The following is a 21059-nucleotide window of genomic DNA, read 5'->3' as shown; positions in this document are numbered from 1 at the left end:
TTTAAAAACATTTAAAATCTAAAAACCCTTAAAATTCATCTAGAAATTTAAATTTAACAATTTAAAATTTAAGCCAGCCCAGCGCGAGTAAATAAATACGTTTTATGGCAACAAACCCTTATAAATTTGGAATTTAAATGCTCTTGGCAGTTTGGAGATGGGGAGGGACATATGGGACAGGTAGTCCTCGACTTATGAGCACAATTGAGTCCCAAATTTCTGTTGTTAAGCGAGACAGTTCTTAAGTGAGTTTTGCCTGATTTTTATGGCCTTTCTAGCCACAGTTGTTAAGTGATTCACTGCAGTTGTTAAGTTAGTAACACGGTTGTTAAGTGAATCTGGCTTCCCCACTGATTTTGCTTCTCAGAAGGTCACAAAAGCTGATCACATGACCCTGGGCACTGCAACCGTCATAAATATGAGGCTGTTGTCAAGTGACTGTTTTTTGATCACGTGACTATGGGAATGCTGCAACAGTCATAAGTGTGAAAAATTGCCAGAAGTTATATTTTTGCAGTGCTGCTGTAACTTCAAACAGTCACTTAAACCAACTGTTGTAAGTTGAGGACTACCTGTACATGATTATTCTCCCAAAGCCAGAGATTATTAAATGCTTAAACAGGCATTGCAAAGGTTGTGTAGAGAGGAGCCCTTTGTTTTAATCAAGAATTGTAACTCCTTAAAGAATTGTGAGTGAAACAGTGCCCCCTATATAGAAAAAGGGTAGGACTTCCTCCCTATTGAAATTGGCCTTGTTGGTAGTGACTTCACCATTCCTTTTAAAAATCACTTTTCCCCCATTGTAATCCAAAAAGACAATAATCTTTCTAGAACTGTTGTGAGAATCCGATCGCCGAAGCCACTTCTTTGAAGCCACTTCTTTGAAGTGAAGTATGGGAAAGTGCCAAATCTGTTCTTCGGGGTCAAGTCTGAGATATCCTTTTCTCTTCACAGACTTCCCGGCTAGCCCAACAGCCCATTCCCTTTGTGTCCCATACTTCACTTCAAAGAAATGTTTCCCTGATCGGAATCCAGGAGATCCCAGCGCACAGGGGCTGCTATTGAATCTCTCTGGATTGTCTGGCACAACTTGGGGGCCACCCACATTTTCCACAGTCTTCTTGCCTGGCGACACAACCAGTGATTGAAATGGTGTGTTTGAGTCAAACGCCACATGAGCTGCAAGAAGAAAGGTAGAACATCAGAAGCCAAACCAAATTCAAGGTGAGCAACATCACTGAAGATGTTATTATCCACCCACCCCAAATTAGAGGGCCCAAGAAAGGCCACAAATATCCCTGTTTCATTTCCCATGTCTGCATTTTTCTACAGATTTACATGACACATAAACATAAAACTTTTTAATAGTGCTTTATATAAAGATATAGTGCAATAAAGGCTGACTGCTTTTTCAATAATGTAAAACTCTGCTCTCCTAAAATAAGTCATAAGATAAGTGATAGGTAAGAGGTACACTGTGTCTTTCTAGAAAACAAAATCCCTCACACTTCTCTCCCAAAAACTCACATTTATGAATAAAAAAATAATGTATGTACAATATGTAATGTATGTTTAGGCACATGCACACCTATCTGTGTGATATGAGCTGTGGTGGCTCAGTGGGTAGAATGGAGTATTGTGGACAAACTTTGCTCACAGCCTGGAGTTTGATTCTCACTGGCTCAAGGCTGGTTCAGCCTTCCATCCTTCTGAGGTCGGAAAAATGAGGATCCAGATTGTTGGAGGCAATATGCTGACTCTGTAACGACTTAGAGAGTGGTGTAAAGTGGTATATAAGTCTATGTGTTATTCAGAAGTGGGCTTCACATAATTTAACCACCGGTTCGCCTAGTGCAGAACCAAAAATGTGAGGTGGGGCAGGTGGGCGGGCCTAGACAGTGGTTGGAATTACCGGTTCACCTGAATTGGTCCGAACTGGCAGCAACCCACCTCTGGTGTTAGTGCTATTGCTATGACACAACAAATGCTGTGATCCTCAGTTCTCCAATATGGTTCATTTTTTTGCAAGTAATTGATCACAGGCAGTTAGTTTTCAAGAATCATTGTCAAAAAGGCTTCTGACCACTCAAAAAGAAGACTTGGGCTGCCTACAGTTCTGGGGTCACTGACTGTTGTACACATTGCTCTAAGATGACAAAGCCTAGCAGATCTTATACTTCTCAAGGCCATGTTTGACTCTATTTATTTATTATTAGACTTCTATGCCACCCATCTCACCAAGGTGACTCTAGGCAGCTTATGGTGTCAGAATAAAGGAAAATGCCCACACAACTCAAGTGGACTTAAGGTTGTCTCTTTTTTAGATTACCGGGGATGAAAGCAAAATCATGGGAATACAGTACCAAAAAATGTTTCTGGGACAGGTTTGCACTATAGTGAGGTGCAAGCCGGGAAAGCCAATGTTTGTTGGTTAAATTTTACATGACTCTGTTCTCCCTTCCCTTGAGAATAGATTTATTTATTTGATTTCTACAGCCGTCTCAACAAGAGACTCTGATATTAGGAGTATTCTTGTTGGATCATAGGAAGGAGGCCAGGAAATATCTAGCAACCCAAACTTAATTGCAATGAGATTGTCTACCATTATTGTTCACCTGACCCAACTGATCTTGGAGAAGGACACCTATTTTTCTTCTCATCCAAGATGCTTTAAATTCCAGCAATATATACCCTTTGCCCCTCTCGCCAATCTTATTTAACTATCTCTTACCTTTCTTCCATTTTCCAGGGAGTGAAGCCAGAGCCTTTCCACCATTTTCCTGATCAGCAAAAAGGCACAGTGTGAACAGGAGCATGCAACAGAGTCCTAAACATGGACAGAACCCAAAGACAAGAATAGGTAAGGCATTGTTTATACTGTCGTATAGATGGTACATTTGGTTTACAGAAAAACTGGGCATAATTTAGCACTTGCTGTCACATGTATTGTACAGATAGTCCTCAATTTACAATGGATTCCAAAAAAGCTACTTACTACCTGGATTTGAAGTACCAACATCTGGATCCACCCCACCCACCCCAGGCCAGATCCACAACTCTTCCCATGGTCATAGGAGTGCATTTTGATTACCTTTTGCCATGACCCGTCGTCAGACGATCACATTTTATGGCATTTTTAACAAAAACCAACATATACTTCCAGCTTCCAGCAAAAAGGTCTCCACAACAAACAATGGGTTTACTTAACAACTGTGGCATTTGCTTAACAACCATGGTGTTCTTTTTACAACCACTACGTAGGCGTTATGCTTGCTAGAAAAAAGGTAAGAAAATCAGGTGTAGTCACATGATGACCTGTTGAATGACCGTCATGACTTACAACTGAAATTGTGGGTTCAATCATGGACATAAGTCAAGAACCGTGGTGGCGCAGTGGTTAGAATGCAGCATTGCAGGTTCATTCTGTTGACTGCCAGCAGTTCAATTCTCACTGGCTCGTGGTTGACTCAGCCTTCCATCTTTCTGAGGTCAGTAAAAAGAGGACTCTGATTGCTGGGGGGCAATATGCTGACACACTAAATTCTTAGAGAGGGCTGTAAAGCACTGTGAAGTGGAGTGGTGGGATTCAAATTTTTTTACTACCGGTTCTGTGAGCGTGGCTTGGTGGGCGTGGCTTGGTGGGCGTGGCAGGGGAAGGTTACTGCAAAATCCCCATTTCCTCCCATTCATCTGGGACTCGGGAGGCACAGAATAGATGGGCCAGTCAGAGGTGGTATTTACCGGTTCTCCAAACTACTCAAAATTTCCGCTACCGGTTCTCCAGAACTGGTCAGAACCTGCTGAAACCCACCTCTGGTGAAGGGGTATATAAGTCTGTACTATTGCTTATACCTATAATGTCTTGCAGGTCTTGGGAATGTTCTAACTTTTGTTTCTTGGTTAGCCAAATATATTATTCTATTTCATTTGTTTGGAGGAGATATTTGCAGAAGACTGACTGATAAATGCACAATGGAATGTATTTCCTTTTCCCTTCTAAGATAAATCTGTCTCTTTCAGCAATCTATAGCGATCAAGCCTTCATCAATACATGAACAAAATACAGCAAAAAGCATGGCTCAGTGATGACCAGAGCAGAAAAAAATGTTTTGCAACATATGAAAGCATTAGTGTTGTGGTCCACCAGCAGCCTGTGGAGCTGGCAGCAGAGTCGGACAGCAATGAGGCTGAGGAAGAACATGGACCAGACCCCTCATCCAGGCTGGGGAAGGCCTGGATGAGGGGTCTGTGTCAGAGGCAGAGATGGAGCCAGGGTCATCGGGGAGTGACGTGCGGACTCTGGAGCCTCCACAGGCTGACAGTAGAGAGGCAGAGGAATAGAAGGAGCCTGTTCCTAGTGCACACATGAGAAGAGCTGCCAGAAGGCAAGAGCAGCTAAAGCAAAGAGGACGACTCGGGAGTAGGACCAAGAGATGATTGGCCCCTCCCATAAGGCTTAAAAGACCAGCAACGGCTCTTGGGCTCTTTGTCGGAAAACAACGTTGATAGACTTGTTTCTTGTCTTGCTGTATTTATTTCTTGTCGGCGTCTTCTGCTTCTGAACTTTTGCCAAGAAAAGTCTTCGGCAGTTTGGCTAATTAGACCAAGGTTGGTGATAAGACTGAAGAATTGTGTTATGAAGAATTTGTTTTGAATTAGTTTGGACTATGCTGGGAATGAGTTTAATTCTCAGCTGTTCTAATAAAGTCTGTTTGTTTTCAAACTGATTGCGTTTAATAATACCTACTTGGGCCTGGGTCATAACAATTATCTTTATATTTTTATCCCACCTTTTAAAAAATATATAACTAAAGGCAGTAAACATACCTAATGGAAGAGGAGTGTTTGATCACACTGGGGAAAAATTTATTATTATTTATTTATTTATTTACATTTATATCCCGCCCTTCTCCGAAGACTCAGGGCGGCTTACAATGTATAAGGCAATAGTCTCATTCTATTTGTATATTTTACAAAGTCAACTTATTGCCCCCCCAACAATCTGGGTCCTCATATGTGCATCATATGATCAAAAGGGACACTAGAGTTGTCAGTGGAGTTTGCGCAAAAGAGAGCTGAAAGTGTTGAAAGAGCAAAAGCAAACCACAAACACACGTTTTTTTTCCTTTACCTGTGAGTTTCTGGAGGACTTTCTTTGCTTGTAGAAAGTTCAAACTAAATTGGAAGCCAGCAGAAAGAGACATGACCGGTATAAACTCTTGTTCCCTACAGCAGGAATAGAGAAAATGAGTTAATGGATTTAAAACTTAGTTCAAGCGAATCCAGAGAATGACATACAGTGTCATCATTTTTTTATTCTGAAGGTTTGCTGTGAGTGATCAGACACAGTTCGTTCTCAGATTTGGCAGATGTCCAATAAATAATATCTTGAAGACTTCTGCGAACTACAAAAGGATTGAAATCCAAAACTGCCCTTCTGTTTTTCAATGAGTTAGTTGAACACTCAGCCAACATTTCAGGAAGGATTGCAGCACAGGTTTTCATAGAAGGACATGCAAAGTGTTGCACAATTTCCACACAACAGGTTCCAAAAGACCTTGTGTAACAGTTTATGAAGTCTCCGGCTAGAATTTTATCCGCTTGAATGTAGGCAGTCCCCCATTTAAGAACATCTGACTTTTAAAGACAACCCCTGGATATTAATGGGCTTGCCTGTTTCAAAATGGCAGACGGCCGACTTGTTACAGTACTTAAAATTGCAGATGGCTGACTGGTAACATGATCTCACAAAAAATGGCAGATGTCATTCTCCTTCCTTGAGCCCACAAACCACTGGAGCCATGCCGTGCTTTCAGGAGCACCATAAAACAGCATGTATATGTTATTGGATATGTTATTGGATAAGAATGTTAAAATAAAACTTTTTTAAACAAAAAAAAACAAAACAGCATGTATATTTTTTTAGTACCATATACAGCCTGTTTTCTGTGGTTTGTGGAAGCGTAGTGCAGCTTCAGCAGTTCGATAGGTCTTGGAAGGCGAATGCCTTTTGCCACTTTTAAGTTGGATAGCTTTGAGTTCAGGATGGTGAGAGATTGAATTCCAGTGGTTTCCAGAGGATTGGGAAGTCTGTTTCCTACGTAACTTAGTTTTAAGGTGTAAAACAAAGTAATAAGTTTAAACTTTAAAAAAGCAGCTTTATTTTTTGTTTAGCTCTGTGGTTTTCTAAATTCTAATTAGTATTTCCTCATTTCTCTACCTTTTTAGGGGAAAGTAATAAATATGCCAACAGGAAAAATGGGGGGGGGGAATGGCATTGTTCAGAGTTTATTTTAATCACTCAAAATTTAAGCCACAACTTGTGACTACCAGTGAGTCCCAAGTTCCCAATTCCACTATCCCAACTTGTTGATGAGTTCTGCTTCTACATATAGTTTTTTTTTAATTTCATTTTGTCACAACAATATACATAAACATTGTCATAAGTAAAAAAAAATATCATGAAGAAAATATATATATATATAAGTAAAGAATATGCATCAGCTATATTAATTTGATATAATAAAGGGAACAATAGGACAGGAACGGTAGGCACTTTTGTGCTCTTATGCACGCCCCTTATAGTCCTTTTAGGAATGGGGTGAGGTCAATAGTAGACAGTTTTTGGTTGAAGGAAAAAAAAAGTTTTCGGTTGAAGAAGAAGTTCTCAATTTAGACCATAATTGGGACCAAAATTTCATTCACTAAGCAAATGCAGTTGCTAAGCAAATCATCATGTGACTGGACCCAATTTTATGATAAAATTTATTATGGTCATTAATAGCAATAGCAATAGCATTTAAACCTATATATCACTTCACAGTGCTTTACAGCCCTCTGTAAGTGGTTTACAGAGTTAGCATATTGTCTCCAACAACCTGGGTCCTCATTTTACCGACCTCGGAAGGATGGAAGGCTGAATCAACCTTGAGCTGGTGAGAATCAAACTGCTGGCAGCAGGGAGTCAGCAGAAGTAGCCTGCACTACTGCATTCTAACCAGGGATAGGCTACTGGGCATTTTCAGGGGTTCGGGAGAACCGCTACCTAAGATTCTCTGCAGTTCCGAGAACCCCCAAATCCCATTCCTGGCTGGCCCTGCCCACCCCTTCCCTCCCAATAGCCCCCATGTGGCCCGTTTTGTATGCAGGTAAGTGCAGGGTACGCTTGAAGGCTCAGAGAGGTCAAAAAACGGGCCTACCGGAAGTTCAGGCGGGCCAGAAACTGGGCCCGTTTCTGGTCTCCAGGAGGCCTCCAGAACCTGGGGAGGCCATTTTCACCCTCCCAGAGGCTCAAGAAAAGCCTCTAGAGCCCGGGGAGGGCAAAAACAAGCCCCCTCCACCATGGTGCTCTGCTGTTAAGTAAACCTCCTCAGTTGTCAAACAAATTATATGGTCATTAAGTGAATCACACTGTCATTAAGCAAATCTGGCTTTCCCCAATCGACTTTGCTTCTCCGAAGCTGGCTGAGAAGATTGCAAATCACAGTCATGTGATTGCAGGACATAGCAACCTCTTAAATGCAAGCTGGTTGCCAAATGCCCAAATTCTAATCACATGAACACAGGAGAGGTGTAACAGTCAGAACTTCAAAGATGGGTCATAAGTCACCGGGGGCTTTTTTTTTAGTGCCAGCATAACTTTAAACTCAGTCATAAGCTGAGGTCTGCCTTTATTCAAATTTTCTCTTGAATAATTTTTCCTTAGGAAGATAAGACAAAACTATTGTGCAGGATTATGCCTGAAAATGATCTGGCATCTACACACCAACAGCTGAAACAATTAGTCTCTGATGATCTCTACAAGGTTCACTTCATAAGCAAATAGTTGAGCTGATGGGCAAATGAATATGCGCCAGCCTTTTTCTTCAATATGTTTCTCTAGGGCAGATGTCTCCGAACTTACCAACTTTAAGACTTGTGGACTTCAACTCCCAGAATTCCCCAGGGAGTTGGCTAGGTGGGGAATTCTGGGAGTTGAAGTCCACAAGTCTTAAAATTGCAAAGTTTGGAGACCCCTGCTCTAGGAATGAACAAGGTAAAAGGCATAAATGCTCCCAGTTTACTTCAAAAATTTGAATTGTAATAAAATGCAGAGCTTTGTGTGTCAACAGCCGCAAAAGGCTATTTGAGCCCTTGGGAAATAAATGATCCTTTCCACATTCTATCTCCAGTTGAAGCTATTATGGGATTCACAAGCAAGGGTAAGCAATCAGCATTTCCAGAAGAAAGCTGCATTGTAAGATCTTACCTTCTTTTCAGTTATGAGTCCTGAAGACTGTGTCTTCTCCGGATCAAATGATGATGTCAGGCCTTTCATTGAAGTCTCTTAAATACCCCCTCTGTCAAGGATATGGTTTCCTGTTTTCAGACCAAACCATGCAGCCTGTTCTGCAGCATTTTTCAGCTGGGCATGCTGTATAGGAGGAAGAGGGCACCAGAAGTTGGCAGTTTGATCACAGGTCTTAGATGATGCAATTCCAGGAGATGGCCATCCAAACAGCCACCCAACAATCCACCCAACCAGCCATTCAAACAACCAGCCATCCAAACATCCAAACTACCATCCAACCATCTATACAACCATCTATTGTACACAACCCCCAACCTACTAACATCCAAAACTAGGTATGCACGTCCCTTACCTCTTCAACACCAATCATTTCAGATCTCAAATGCAAATTGATAAATGCAAGAAGCATAGTCAACAAATTACCTGAATTTATCCTCTTATTAAACAGTGGCACATTTGATATCATTTTTGTTTGTGAAACATGGCTGAATTCATCCCTTCCTGACTCCATTATCTCAAACAAAGAATATCAAGTCTATCGATCAGATCGGGAAAACCGAAGAGGTGGTGGAGTGGCTATCTTTTACAAAAAGTCACTGAATCTAAAAAAAAAAAAATGTGACATTCTCACATCAGGTTTCATAATCTTGAACACAATTTAGCTGTTTAAGTATCTCACAACAAAAATTAGTCTTTAAAAGCGAAAGAACTCTGAACTCTTAATTCTTGAAGTTCTCTGGCCTTTAAAGACTAATACATTTTTTCTTGCTTTAAGATGCCCTAAATATCTTACTTGTTTTTATCTTAAATAACAGAAGATAGTTCATTCAGCTAGTCTAGTACCTAATTTATTTATTTATTTATTTGTCACAATAGTATATGTAAGCGTAAGCATGAAATAACTATACGATATATAAGCATATATATAAGCATAAGTATAAAAAAAGAAAAACTATACAAATTGGATACAATCAAAGGGAACATTCGGACAGGAATGCTAGGCACGTTTGTGCTCTTATGCACAATATGTATTTTTGCATATCTCACATTTCTATGCTGGCTATCTGGATGCCTTTAGCAGACAAAATATTAAGATTTAAGATACTTCATCTATATCAACCAGTATCTATCTTTCTATCTATCTATCTATCTATCTATCTATCTATCTATCTATCTATCTATCTATCTATCTATCTATCTATCCATCCATCATCCTTCTCCAACCTAGTGTTCTCAATCTATATTAGATAATATCTCCCATTTTTCTTCAACCAGACCAATTGTCCACAATGACTGAGGTTGGTGGGAGGAAGGTAACAAAGTGGTGATTTAAGTGTTCTAAGTTATAGTTTCTACGTTCATTGGCTGCTTTTAACTTTTTCCCACTTGTTCTCAAATGAGTTATCTTTATCTTAGACTTCTCCAGCTGCTGCTCACTATGTTGGGCTGCGTCTGCAAAATAACTGGTTGAAACTTGGAATTTTGGGATCTGAAGTCCCAACACATTTGGAAACAACCAGCTTGGTGGAATTTATAACTCAACCCGTTTTTGTTGTGTCTTTTTATCAATCTCAACTCCTGAAGACTACAAGCCCATTTTCTTCGCAAAGTTTTCAGAAGTGATTTGCTAGTACCTTCTTCCTAGAGCTGAAAGAGGAGTTGATCAAGAATTACCCAGCTGGCTGCCATCCAGTTGAAGATGCTTTAGGATAGAATAGAATAGAATTTTATTGGCCAAGTGTGATTGGACACACAAGGAATTTGTCTTGGTGCATATGCTCTCAGTGTACATAAAAGAAAAGATACCTTCATCCAGGTACAACATTTACAACACAATTGATGGTCAATATATCAATATAAATCATAAGGATTGCCAGCAACAAGTTATAGTCATACAGTCACACATACATAAACTAGAAACTTTAATTACTGTCCCAAAGTGACTCAAATTGACTACAGGTTGTCCTCAATTTACAACCACAATTGAGCCCAAAATTTCTGCTGCTAAGCAAGACAGTTGTTAAGTGAATTTTGCCCCCATTTTATGACCATTTTTGCTACAGTTGTTAAGTGAATCACTGTGGTTGTTAAGTTAGTAAGATGGTTGTTAAGTGAATAAGATTGTCAAAGGTGATTGTCAACCCTGAAGCTGGCCTGGCCGAAGCCATCTTGTAGCTTCAAGGTTGCCACACTGGAGCTGAGGGATAGGGAGCGGGGACTAGAGATAGCTAGGGTATTGTAGCCAAAATAAAATACTTTCTTTTGGGAACCAAGGACGTTCTCACACATGGCCAGAGGAAGGAGGAGTGATGTCATCAGGCAACCAGACAGCACCTTGATCATGTGACTGATTGTTTGGGGTTTGAGGGAAAACTTTTACTTTTAATTAGGTGAAAACCACGGGAACCTTCAGAGTCGGTTTTTACCAGATCTGTGCCAATATGATATATCCAATAAAGCTATTCCTTGAGGAATTCATCTGCCTCAGAGTTTTGCTTGCTATGTGTCTATTACTTGGAATCCTGACAGCGATCACTTGACCCTGGGACACTGCAACCGTCATAAATACATCGTAATTACCAAGCATCCAAATTTGGATCTTGTGACTATGGGGCTGCTGCAGTGGGGGGATTCAATTTTTTTAACAACTGGTTCTGGGCGTGGTGGCATGGTGTAGGGCATGGCTAGGTAGTCATGTGACCGGGTGGGAATGGGTAGGTGGTCATGTGACTGGAGTGGGCATGGCTAGGCGGTCACATGACCAGGTGGGCGTGGCCAACTCAACATCACTTCTTTGCCCTAATGACAGTTTTAAGTATAAAAAAAGATATAATATACTAAAAGATAGTTTATTATTAGTTTATTATAAAAGAGGTACACAAAACTAGATTGTTACAACCCGAGTTTTAAAATATTAATGAAAAACTATTAAATACTTAACAAAAAACAATAAAACTTATCTAAGGTATTGCCAAATCGCAGTCTGTGATTTGCTCTTAACCATTTTGTAACTACAGGAATAGAGTCCCATTCCTGTAGCGGTAGGTCAATTAAATTAATGGTAATTAAATTGCTTAGATTAGAAACAGTTAGGTGACTTCTATTCTCTGAACATATAATATTCATTTGTGAAACCCCCCTTTCCGCCTCTGCTGAATTGACAGCAATTGTTCTGCCAATAGCTTTCGCTTTTTTAATGCTGTCAGGAATTGCATATTTCTCCGAATCTTTCAAAACATTTTCTATAAAACCTCTATAATCATTTTGATTAATTGATTAATTTTGATTAATTTTGTAATGAAAAATGTCACTAAATATAACCAATTCTCTTTCAGCTGCTACTACTTCTTCAATATTCCAGTGATATGGCTCCAAAAAATTTAGAAATTGCAATTTATTTGTGTCTTGAGATTGGCTACCTGTTTTTATAAATTCACAATCCATTAGTCTTTTCTTTAAATTTGTTATGATGCTTTCTAAAAGTCTTTCCCAAGGAAGGCTAACAAATCAATGATTTTCTACAAATGTTATATTTTTGAAGGCTTCTGAGGTAATTAATCCAGCAACTTTTTGTTCATATTCACCCTTTTCCTTTCTAAGCATTTCAAATGCTTTAATTGATCTTAACACAAATTTTTCAACCTTTAAGATGTCTGTATTTCTTGCTTGCAGTCCATTTGAAAGAAGAGAAATTTCTTCTAGAATATCGATCATCAATGCCGAATCAGTCATAAAATTTATGTTTTCAATGCAGGCAGCCATACCTAAGTATTTCTGATTTGAATGAAAATAGTGATGTAGCACTGGATAAGCACGCCCTAAAACTAGGGTTGACCTTAAACTACAGGCAGCCCATCTTGGTCCAAAAACTCTACCAATCTTTATGATGTTGATTTCAAGTTCCTTGGATACTTTGTTAAGTTCAATTTGGTTCTTACTGGATTGATGGAAAATAGCTTATATCTTATCAATAAATATTTTAAAATGATTTACTTGTTTAACTTCCTTTATGAAGTCATCTAAAACAAGTTGGAGGCGATGATTTAAGCAGTGCCATATTATGATTTTTGGAAACTCTTTTGCTATTCTAGTGCTCACTCCAGATTTTCTCTCAAGCATAACACTGGCTCCATCAGAGCAAAATGCTATTATATTTTTTTGTAGATAGTCCATAGTAAACCCAACATTTTTTAAACTGTCCATAACTGAAGAACGTATTGTCTCTGCATCTTGTTTTTCCAATTCAACTAGCTCAAGGAAAATTGTTGGTGAGTTAACTGGATCCTCAACTTTTTAGTAAAGTATAAGAATTGGTTTGCTAGATATTGTTGAGGCTTCATCAATAATCAAACATATTTTTAGGTTTTTTTCAATAATTTTAGTAAATAATTGTTGTCTAATGTCTTTTGCAATAAAATCAATTATTTTCATTGCAGTTTTACATGAATGCAATCCTATTTCCAGATCTACTCCATTTTTAATTTGAGATTCTGTGTCACTTTCAATATCAGAAAATGGTCTGCAGTTTTGTGCCAGACTGTAAACTATATTGAGTACTTGACAAGTACTACCCAAATTCTTTTCTGTCATCTTGTCCAGTCCTTTACTAATTGCATCCTGCTCATACTGCTTCAACTTCTCTGTGCAGAAGTGCTCTTTCACCTTAATAGAGACCTGTTGCACCTCTTTACTTTTCCCAGCAGCCTCTATTTCAAAATGTTTCCACTCGTTAGCTATGTGAATGCTTTTTTTTTGACGCTCTAATGTCAAATTTTTCGCAATACTTGTTTGGGAAACTGCCAATCTGTCGTATTTCTCCCTAAAGTTGGTGTATTGCTGCAATGTCCAGCAGTCAGGGAGATTATTTGCAATGTCCAAGTTATCAGAAGTAGTTGCTGTACTTGTGCTGCTTTCAGTTGCTTGCTCGTGCTGCTTTTGGAAGTAGTTGCTGTGCTCATGTTGCATATGGAAGTAGTTGCTGTGCTCATGCTGCTTTTGGAAGTAGTTGTGCTTGTGCTGCTTTTGGTAGTAGTTGCTGTGCTCGTGTTGCGTTTGGAAGTAGTTGCTGTGCTCGTGTTGCGTTTGGAAGTAGTTGCTGTGCTCATGCTGCTTTCTCCAAGTTGGAATGCTTGAGGTTCTTGTGACACTGTTGGATCTTCCACTCTTGTTTTATTTCTGAAATAAGAGGTCAAACTCTGTTGTCTTTTCATCCTGTTAGCATTAAAGTAAAGGTAACGGTTCCTCTCGCACATATGTGCTAGTCATTCCCGACTCTAGGGGGCAATGCTCATCTCCGTTTCTAAGCCAAAGAACCAATGCTGTCCAAAGTCGTCTCCATGGTCATGTGGCCGGCATGACTAAACGCCAAAGGCGCACGGATCACTGTTACCTTCCCACCAAAGGTAGTCCCTATTTTTCTACTTGCATTTTTTATGTGCTTTCGAACTGCTAGGTTGACAGAAGCTGAAACAAGTAACGGGAGCTCATCCCATTACATGGCACTAGGGATTTGAACCACTGAACTGCCGACCTTTCGATTGACAAGTTCAGCATTTTAACCACTGAGCTACCATGTCCCCCTGTTAGCATTAGGCTATTAGGGGGGAAAAAAACCAACGATGTAGTTTGGACTCGACTGCAGTAGTAAGTTGAGGACTATAGGTAGATTGAAGGGATCAATCTGTTTTCACCCAACATTGTACAGTCTGTTTTCATCCATTGTTATGGGCAATTTGTAATGTACAAATACAAATTGTCTGAAATGGTACAGCAGAGTTTCCTGCCTGAGCTGGAGGTTGGACTAAGACGGTCCCTTCCAACTCTGGGTCTACTTCTGGGTGCATTCCTTTGGTCTTCTAGTCCAACTCCCTGTCCAGTCTCTTCTTCAAACCCTCCGGTGATGGAGCACTTTCCACTGATTACAGGTAGATCTCGGTTTATGATCCCATTGGATTATTGTTTGATACCCCAGAATTATTACCTTTTGTGGGTTGGCGCTGCTGGCGGCTTTTCACGGGTAAGCTAGCTGTGTGAGGCTGGGGATGGAGGGGGGGAAAGTAGGTAGCTAGTTCATGTGCACCATGTGCTCCACGGCAGTGGGAACCACTACCAGTGGGCCCGGGGTTTTCGCAGCTTAGTTACCTACCTATGCGAGGTTGGTGTCAGAGGGGGGTACTAGCTAGGCAAGGCTGGGGATGTGGGGTGGGGGGGGGCTATGCAGCGGTGGTGGCCTAGGCCGGCCCGGGAGTTGACCGGGACTTGCAGGCTTACCTAGAGGGAGATCAGGGCTGCGGCGGACGGCAGGCAGCAATAGTGAAGTCAGGCAGGAAGGGTGGGCAAAGAAGTCAGGCAGCAATAGTTAAGTCAAGCAGTGATGTTATGGTGGGCAAAGTCAGGTTAGGAATGGCGCGGCGAGTGGATGAGATGAGGAGTGACAGGGCGGGAAGGAGGAGGAAGGGGCAGAGCCAGCCGGTGGTGCGATTCCTCCGGAAGGCAGGCAGGCAGGCAGAAATGGCAGGCGAGCAGGCAAGGTGACTGGGAGGGGTGGGTGGAAAGGGGCAGGGCCAGGCAGAAGTCAGTTTTACTGGTTCGGCGAATGGGCCAGAATCATAACAACCGGTTCTCCCAAACCGGTCCGAACTGGTAGAATCCCACCCCTGGGCTGCTGCAATGGTTGTAAGTGTGAACAATGGCCATACATCACTTTTTTTCAGTTATTTTCTAACTTTGAAGGTCATTAAACAAATGGTCGAAAGTTGAAGATTACTTGCACTACACTAAGTCCAGTAGAATGGTTCTGTTATGTATTAACAGTTGTGCCTTTAAATATTTGAGCGGGAAATCAGCACGTTGCTGATTGGACGAAGCCTCCAGCAGAACTGTATAAAAGGAGAGGTTTTTGCCCCAGCCTGTTGCTGGGTTCACCCTATATTAAAGAGCTGTTGTCACTACCCTGGTCTCCAGCCTCGTTACTTCCCGAACTTAACATTGGCGACGAGGATGGGATTTCGAGGCTAAGGAGAACCAGAACCGAGCTGAAGCACGCTAGTCCCGAACCCAGCAAACTCAGGGCAGAAACGCGGAAATGGCAAACACGCCACCCGCACCGTACAACCCGGCAAGGAGAAATGGGAACATATATGACCCGTTTGAAAGCTTTCTAGAAGCCAACGAACTACAGGGGATCCCTGATAACATAAGCGGGCTTACTTCCTAAGCCATTGCGGGCCGGAGGTAATCGAGATTGCGGAAGCCCTGGCAGAGCCAACGCCGATACAATCGGTATCGTGGCCGACTCTGCAGACGTTGCTGGAGAACCATTTCGCACCGGCGCCGTCCAAATACGTGCAGGGGGTTGAATTCGGAGCACGGAGACAGATGGAGGCGAGTCCATCGGTGACTACATGGCCGCTTTAAGAAGAGCGTCCAAGGACTGCGGATACCGAGACTTAGGCGAAGTGCTACTCGAGCAACTCATCCGAGGGGCCAAGGACATCCGCCACCGGCGGCGACTACTAGCCAGGAGCAACCTGACACTAGCCACCGCTCTGGACGAGGCCAGAGCACACGAAATGTCTACTAAAGCAGCAGAGACCCTGCAAAGCCTCTTCAATCCAAGGCGGCGCAAAGCCAGCGCCAGTACACCAGGAGGAGATTCAGTCCGAATCCGAAGGTGAGGCGAGGATGAGGAAGGGTCTGCCGGACCGAGAAACGCGACACTGAGGACCGTGGCGAGTGCGGAAGCTGCGGAGGGCAGCATCAGCGCCAACGCTGCAGGTTTAAAGACGCAACATGCGGCGGTGTGGGAAGAAAGGACACTTAGCTCAGGTTTGCAGAGCGGCCCAACCTTCCCGCCGAAAATTCAAATCGGCCAATCAAACGCGGAACCGGAAAGGCGGCCCGCGATTGGTTCAAACAAGAAAGGCGAAGTCTAACCAAACGACTGTCATTATAGGCCGCGCCTCAACCAAAGTGGAAAAGAAGATTTTCACAAAGCCCAAGATCGAGGGAGTACGGTGCAGGCTTGAAGTGGACACGGGATCAGCGATCACCATCATGTCCTGGGACACCCTGGCGAAGTCGCTGCCGTCCGTCGCGGAGCGCCATCTGCAAGCACAGCGGCTACGAGTGCACGACTACCAGGGGAATCGCATCCCTGTTCGAGGGACCACCTCCGTCCGAGTCGAGTCCGGCCCTCACAAAAAGACCCTGCCCATCACGATCGTCGAAGGAACTCTGCCCAGTCTGTTGGGACTAGACTGGTTTCGTGCCCTGGGCATGGGAGTGACTGGCATCTACAGAAGTGACTGCAATTTGAAAGACATTCTCTTTAACGAGTTCAAGATGTCTTCAAGGACTGCCTGGGCAAGTACAAGGGGACCCCTATTTCCTTCAACTTAGACCCCCAGGTAGCCCCCATTAGGCTTAAGGCGAGGAGAGTCCCTTTGCCCTAAAACCAAAATTGATAAGGAGCTGGACAAGCTCATAAATCAGGGGGTTTTGGTGCCAGTCGATCACGCAAAGTGGGAGACGCCAATCGTCACCCCCATCAAATCGGACGGGTCAATTAGAATTTGCGCTGACTACAAGGCGACGCTTAACAAAGCCTTACAGAAAAGCGTGCCGGTTCCTGTAGTGCAACATTTATTGCACTCCTTGGGGCAAGGGCAAGTCTTTGCAAAGTTAGACTTGGCCCAAGCCTACCAACAACTGCCAGTAGACGCCCGCACAGCCGAAGCCCAAACGATTGTGACGCACAGGGGGGCATTCAAGTGCACCCGATTGCAATTTGGGGTTAGTGTGGCACCAGGGCTGTTCCAAAACCTGATGGAACGACTACTGCAAGGGCTCCCAGGGGTAGTTCCCTACTTCGATGATGTCCTAATTTCAGGGGAAAACATGGAGGAATTGGGGGAGCGGTTAAGAAAGGTCTTGAGCATTTTCCGGACAGCCGGATTAAAAGTCAAGACAAATAAATGTCAGATAGGGTCGAATCGGTCGGTTTCTTGGGCTACCGGATAGACAAGAAAGGAATTCACCCTACTGAGAGCAAAGTTAAGGCAATTAGGAAGGCTCCAGCGCCCAAAAACAAAGCAGAGCTGCAGGCATTCCTGGGATTGGTTAATTTTTACGCGGTCTTTTTAAAGAACAAAGCAACTGCTATGGAACCGCTGCATAGGCTCTTAGGAAAAATACTGTTTGGTCTTGGGGAAAGTCAGAAAATAGGGCTTTTGAAGCAGTAAAGAACCTGCTCTCAAGTGATAGCCTGCTCATCCAATATCACGACTCACTACCCCTAGTGCTGGTTTGCGATCGTCCCCTTATGGGGTGGGGCTGTACTCAGCCATAGACTTCAAACGGCACAGAAGCCCCTATAGCGTTCTACTCTAGAACGATGTCCTCCCCAGAGAGGAACTACAGCCAATTAGACAAAGAAGCATTAGCCATTGTATCAGGGGTCAAAAATTCCATGAGTATGTCTTTGGGCGGAATTTTGAAATCGTGACTGACCACAGACCGTTACTGGGATTACTGGCTGGCGACCGCCAACGCCTGTGGCACTTTCGCCACGCTTGACTCGATGGACTATATTTTTAGCCGCTTACTCATACAAGCTGCAGCATCGACCGGGAAAGAAGTGGGGCATGCAGGCGCATTGAGCCGATGCCCACTGCCAGGGGCGATCAAGACCCCACTCCGGGACACCCATCCTCCTTATTGACTCGTTGGACTCTGGCCCAGTCACATCAAAGGAAGTGGCTCGGGCATCATACCGACATTGTGTTAAGGACTGTACTCGGTTGGGTACAGAGGGTGGCCGCTGCGCCGGGCGACGGTTCAAAGAATTTGTTAAGAAACGTGATGAGCTCTCGGCTCAAGGGGTGCCTGTTATGGGGTGATCGTGTAATAATTCCTGTTAAGTTAAGGGCAAGGTATTGGACCTCCTCCACGAGGGTCACCCAGGCATCGTAAGGATGAAGGGGTTAGCTAGAAGCTATGTATGGTGGCCACTCATGGACGCAGAGATTGCTGAGAGGGTAGGGAAATGCCAAGCTTGCCAAGAGTCCAGACCGCTACCCCAACAGCCCCAGTCAGAGAATGGGAAAAGCCCCAAGGGCCTTGGTCAAGAATCCACATTGACTTTGCTGGCCCCTTTCACGGCCAAACGTTCCTAGTGGTGGTGGACGCATTTTCCAAATGGTTAGAGATCATACTTATGAAGTCCACCACCGCCCAAGCAGTAATCGCAACCCTGCGCCACCTATTCGCAACTCACGGGTTGCCGGACACTCTGGTGTCCGACAATGGGCCCCAATTCACGGCAGCCCAGTTTGAAGAGTACCTGGCAGAGGAAGGCATCCGACATGCCCTCTCTGCACCTTTCCACCCTGCGTCGAATGGCCTTGCAGAGCGTTCCGTCCGGGGCGCTAAGGAGGCATTGTCCAGGCTCAAGCCAGGTGACTGGCAAACGAAAATAGACTTTTCCCTAGCCGTCCAGCACAGAACCCCAAGCACAGCCACGGGAAAAAGCCCAGCCGAATTGCTAATGGGACGAAAACTCCGGTGCCCACTTGACCGTTTGAACCCCCATTACACACCCGAGGGTTACAAGGGGGAGCTAGAAAAAACAAGAGAAATGAGGAGCACAAGAGAAGTAGTTGAACAAGAAGATTTTGAGAAATGAGATCTTTGCAGACAAGTTCCCTCCCTCTTTGCTCCACCATCCCCAAGACTTCTTCAAGCCAAGCATGGGCTGGGTGGCGTGTGCAAAGAATATCTAGATCACCTCCCAGTCCTCCCATTTTTCCACTGCTGGTTGTCAATGGAGGAAAAATGCGCCTACGGTAAGGAGGAAACACGTGCAGTTTACCTGTTGACTAAATGTGTACTGTGTGTATTTTAACATGTGTGTTGGATTCAGTTTGCCTTCCATGTGAGAATATTTTGTCTCATGGGTTGTCATACTTCAGTTCTAATGCATTGAAGTATTTATGGCCATTTTGAAAAGTTGAATAGTTAAGCTTATAGTCTGTCAGAAAAAAAAGTAACAGGGCCAAAATCGTCGTGGTAGAGCTACCAGACAACCGAATGTGGCGCCACATAGATCAGTTAAGGAAACGAATAACTGGCCAAACCAAACCACCAGAGACAGGTAATGACCAATCCCACTTTGAATCCACAGCCGACAATGACCGGGGGGAGGCGCAAGACTTAGCTGAGGTCCCAGAGTTCCAGCGACGCCATCAGGTCCCCGAGGGGAACAGCAAGGAAAATTCCAAAATTAATCCAAGGCGGATGGCCAAGAAAAAGAGTCGGCCAATAATCCAGAGCCCGATGGCCTAGAGAAAGAGCTGGGAGGAGAAAACAGCCCCTCCGACCAGCTCAAAACACCACCCAGAACTGAACCGCGCAGGTCAGAAAGAACTAGGAGACGCCCAGGTTATTTGCGTGACTACGTCGAAAAATAACATGTAAATAAATATGTAAATAAGACCAAGTGTTTTCTGGGAGGGGAGGAGTGTTATGTATTAACAGTTGTGCCTTTAAATATTTGAGCGGGAAATCAGCACGTTGCTGATTGGACGAAGCCTCCAGCAGAACTGTATAAAAGGAGAGGTTTTTGCCCCAGCCTGTTGCTGGGTTCACCCTATATTAAAGAGCTGTTGTCACTACCCTGGTCTCCAGCCTCGTTACTTCCCGAACTTAACAGGTTCTTCTGGTCAAAACTTTAAAAGAGGATTTCTGGTTAGTTTCCATTCAGAAAACATATCAAGTGCCTTGGCTATTTATTGAGTAATTAGTTTAAGAAACAAAATTGTCTGCAACAGTCAAAACACCAATTATCAGCCGCATTCTCTGGCCATGAAGCAAGCAAGAATAATCATTAACAGCAAACAGTACAACTTGTTCCAAGGGTGTGTACTCATTAGATTTAAAGAATTCAAAACCTTACCCATGAGCTCTTTGGAGTGATAGGAAAGCTGAAAAAGATGAATTGCACCTCCAAGTCCCATATGAAACAACTGGATACCATACTGAGTTGCCATGTTGAGATGCCTATCCCCGTCAGCAGAATTGTGCAGGTAAACAATTCAGGCAACATGTAGTCGTTGTCATCATCATCTATATTACAATCTATTATAATCTGAGACACTGTTTCTCAAGCCTAGCAATTTTTAGTTACATGGATTTCAACTCCCAGAATTCCCCAACCAACATGGTCTTTGCTGAGAGTCTGGAAGATGAAATCTGTAGATATGGAAATTGTCCAGGTTGGAAACATTGATTTGGGGTATAGATCTATTCTGAAGAATCAGCCACTATAGCTGTGATGGCAAATCTAGGGCACACGTGCCACAGGTGGCACACGTAGCCATATCAGTGGGCACATCTTAGTTCCAGCATGCACATGCTGATTTTTGGGCCCACCAGAAGTAGGGAAACAGGCTGTTTCCTTCCTCCAGAGGGCCTCAGGGGGTGGTGGGGAAGGCCTGTTTTTTACTGTTCCCAGCCTCCAGAGCCTTTCTAGGAGTCTGGGGTGGGCGAAAACGGCCTTCCCTATTCCCCTGGAGGCCTGAAACAGCCTGTTTGTCAACTTCTGGTGGGACCGGAAGCCTGTTTTTGGATATCCCCACCTCCAGAGCCTTTCTAGGAGTCTGGGAAGGGCGAAAATGGCCTTCCCCCCTCCCAGAGGACCTCCGGAGGCCAGGAACAGGCCATTTACCAGTTTCCGGTTGCATAGAATTATGGGTGTGGGCATGCGTGTGCA

General features: G+C 43.4%; 1 protein-coding gene across 1 annotated transcript in view; it reads right to left on the bottom strand.

The window, feature by feature from the left end:
* The window catches only part of LOC131191222 (vespryn-21-like), a 32726-nt gene continuing 11667 nt past the window's right edge, over positions 1-21059 (bottom strand). Inside the window, exons 3-6 of the mRNA XM_058169130.1 lie at positions 8249-8413; positions 5132-5226; positions 2732-2827; positions 1-1179 (exon numbers count right to left, since the gene is read on the bottom strand). Of these exons, the coding sequence (XP_058025113.1) occupies positions 680-1179; positions 2732-2827; positions 5132-5204 (669 nt within the window). The 5' untranslated portion in view covers positions 5205-5226; positions 8249-8413 and the 3' untranslated portion in view covers positions 1-679. The remainder of the gene's footprint in view (positions 1180-2731; positions 2828-5131; positions 5227-8248; positions 8414-21059) is intronic.

The sequence above is a fragment of the Ahaetulla prasina genome, chromosome 2, assembly GCF_028640845.1.
Source record: "Ahaetulla prasina isolate Xishuangbanna chromosome 2, ASM2864084v1, whole genome shotgun sequence".
Lineage (NCBI taxonomy): Eukaryota > Metazoa > Chordata > Lepidosauria > Squamata > Colubridae > Ahaetulla > Ahaetulla prasina.
The sequence above is the reverse complement of the archived record's forward strand: the minus strand, read 5'-3'. Positions and strand labels throughout refer to the sequence as shown.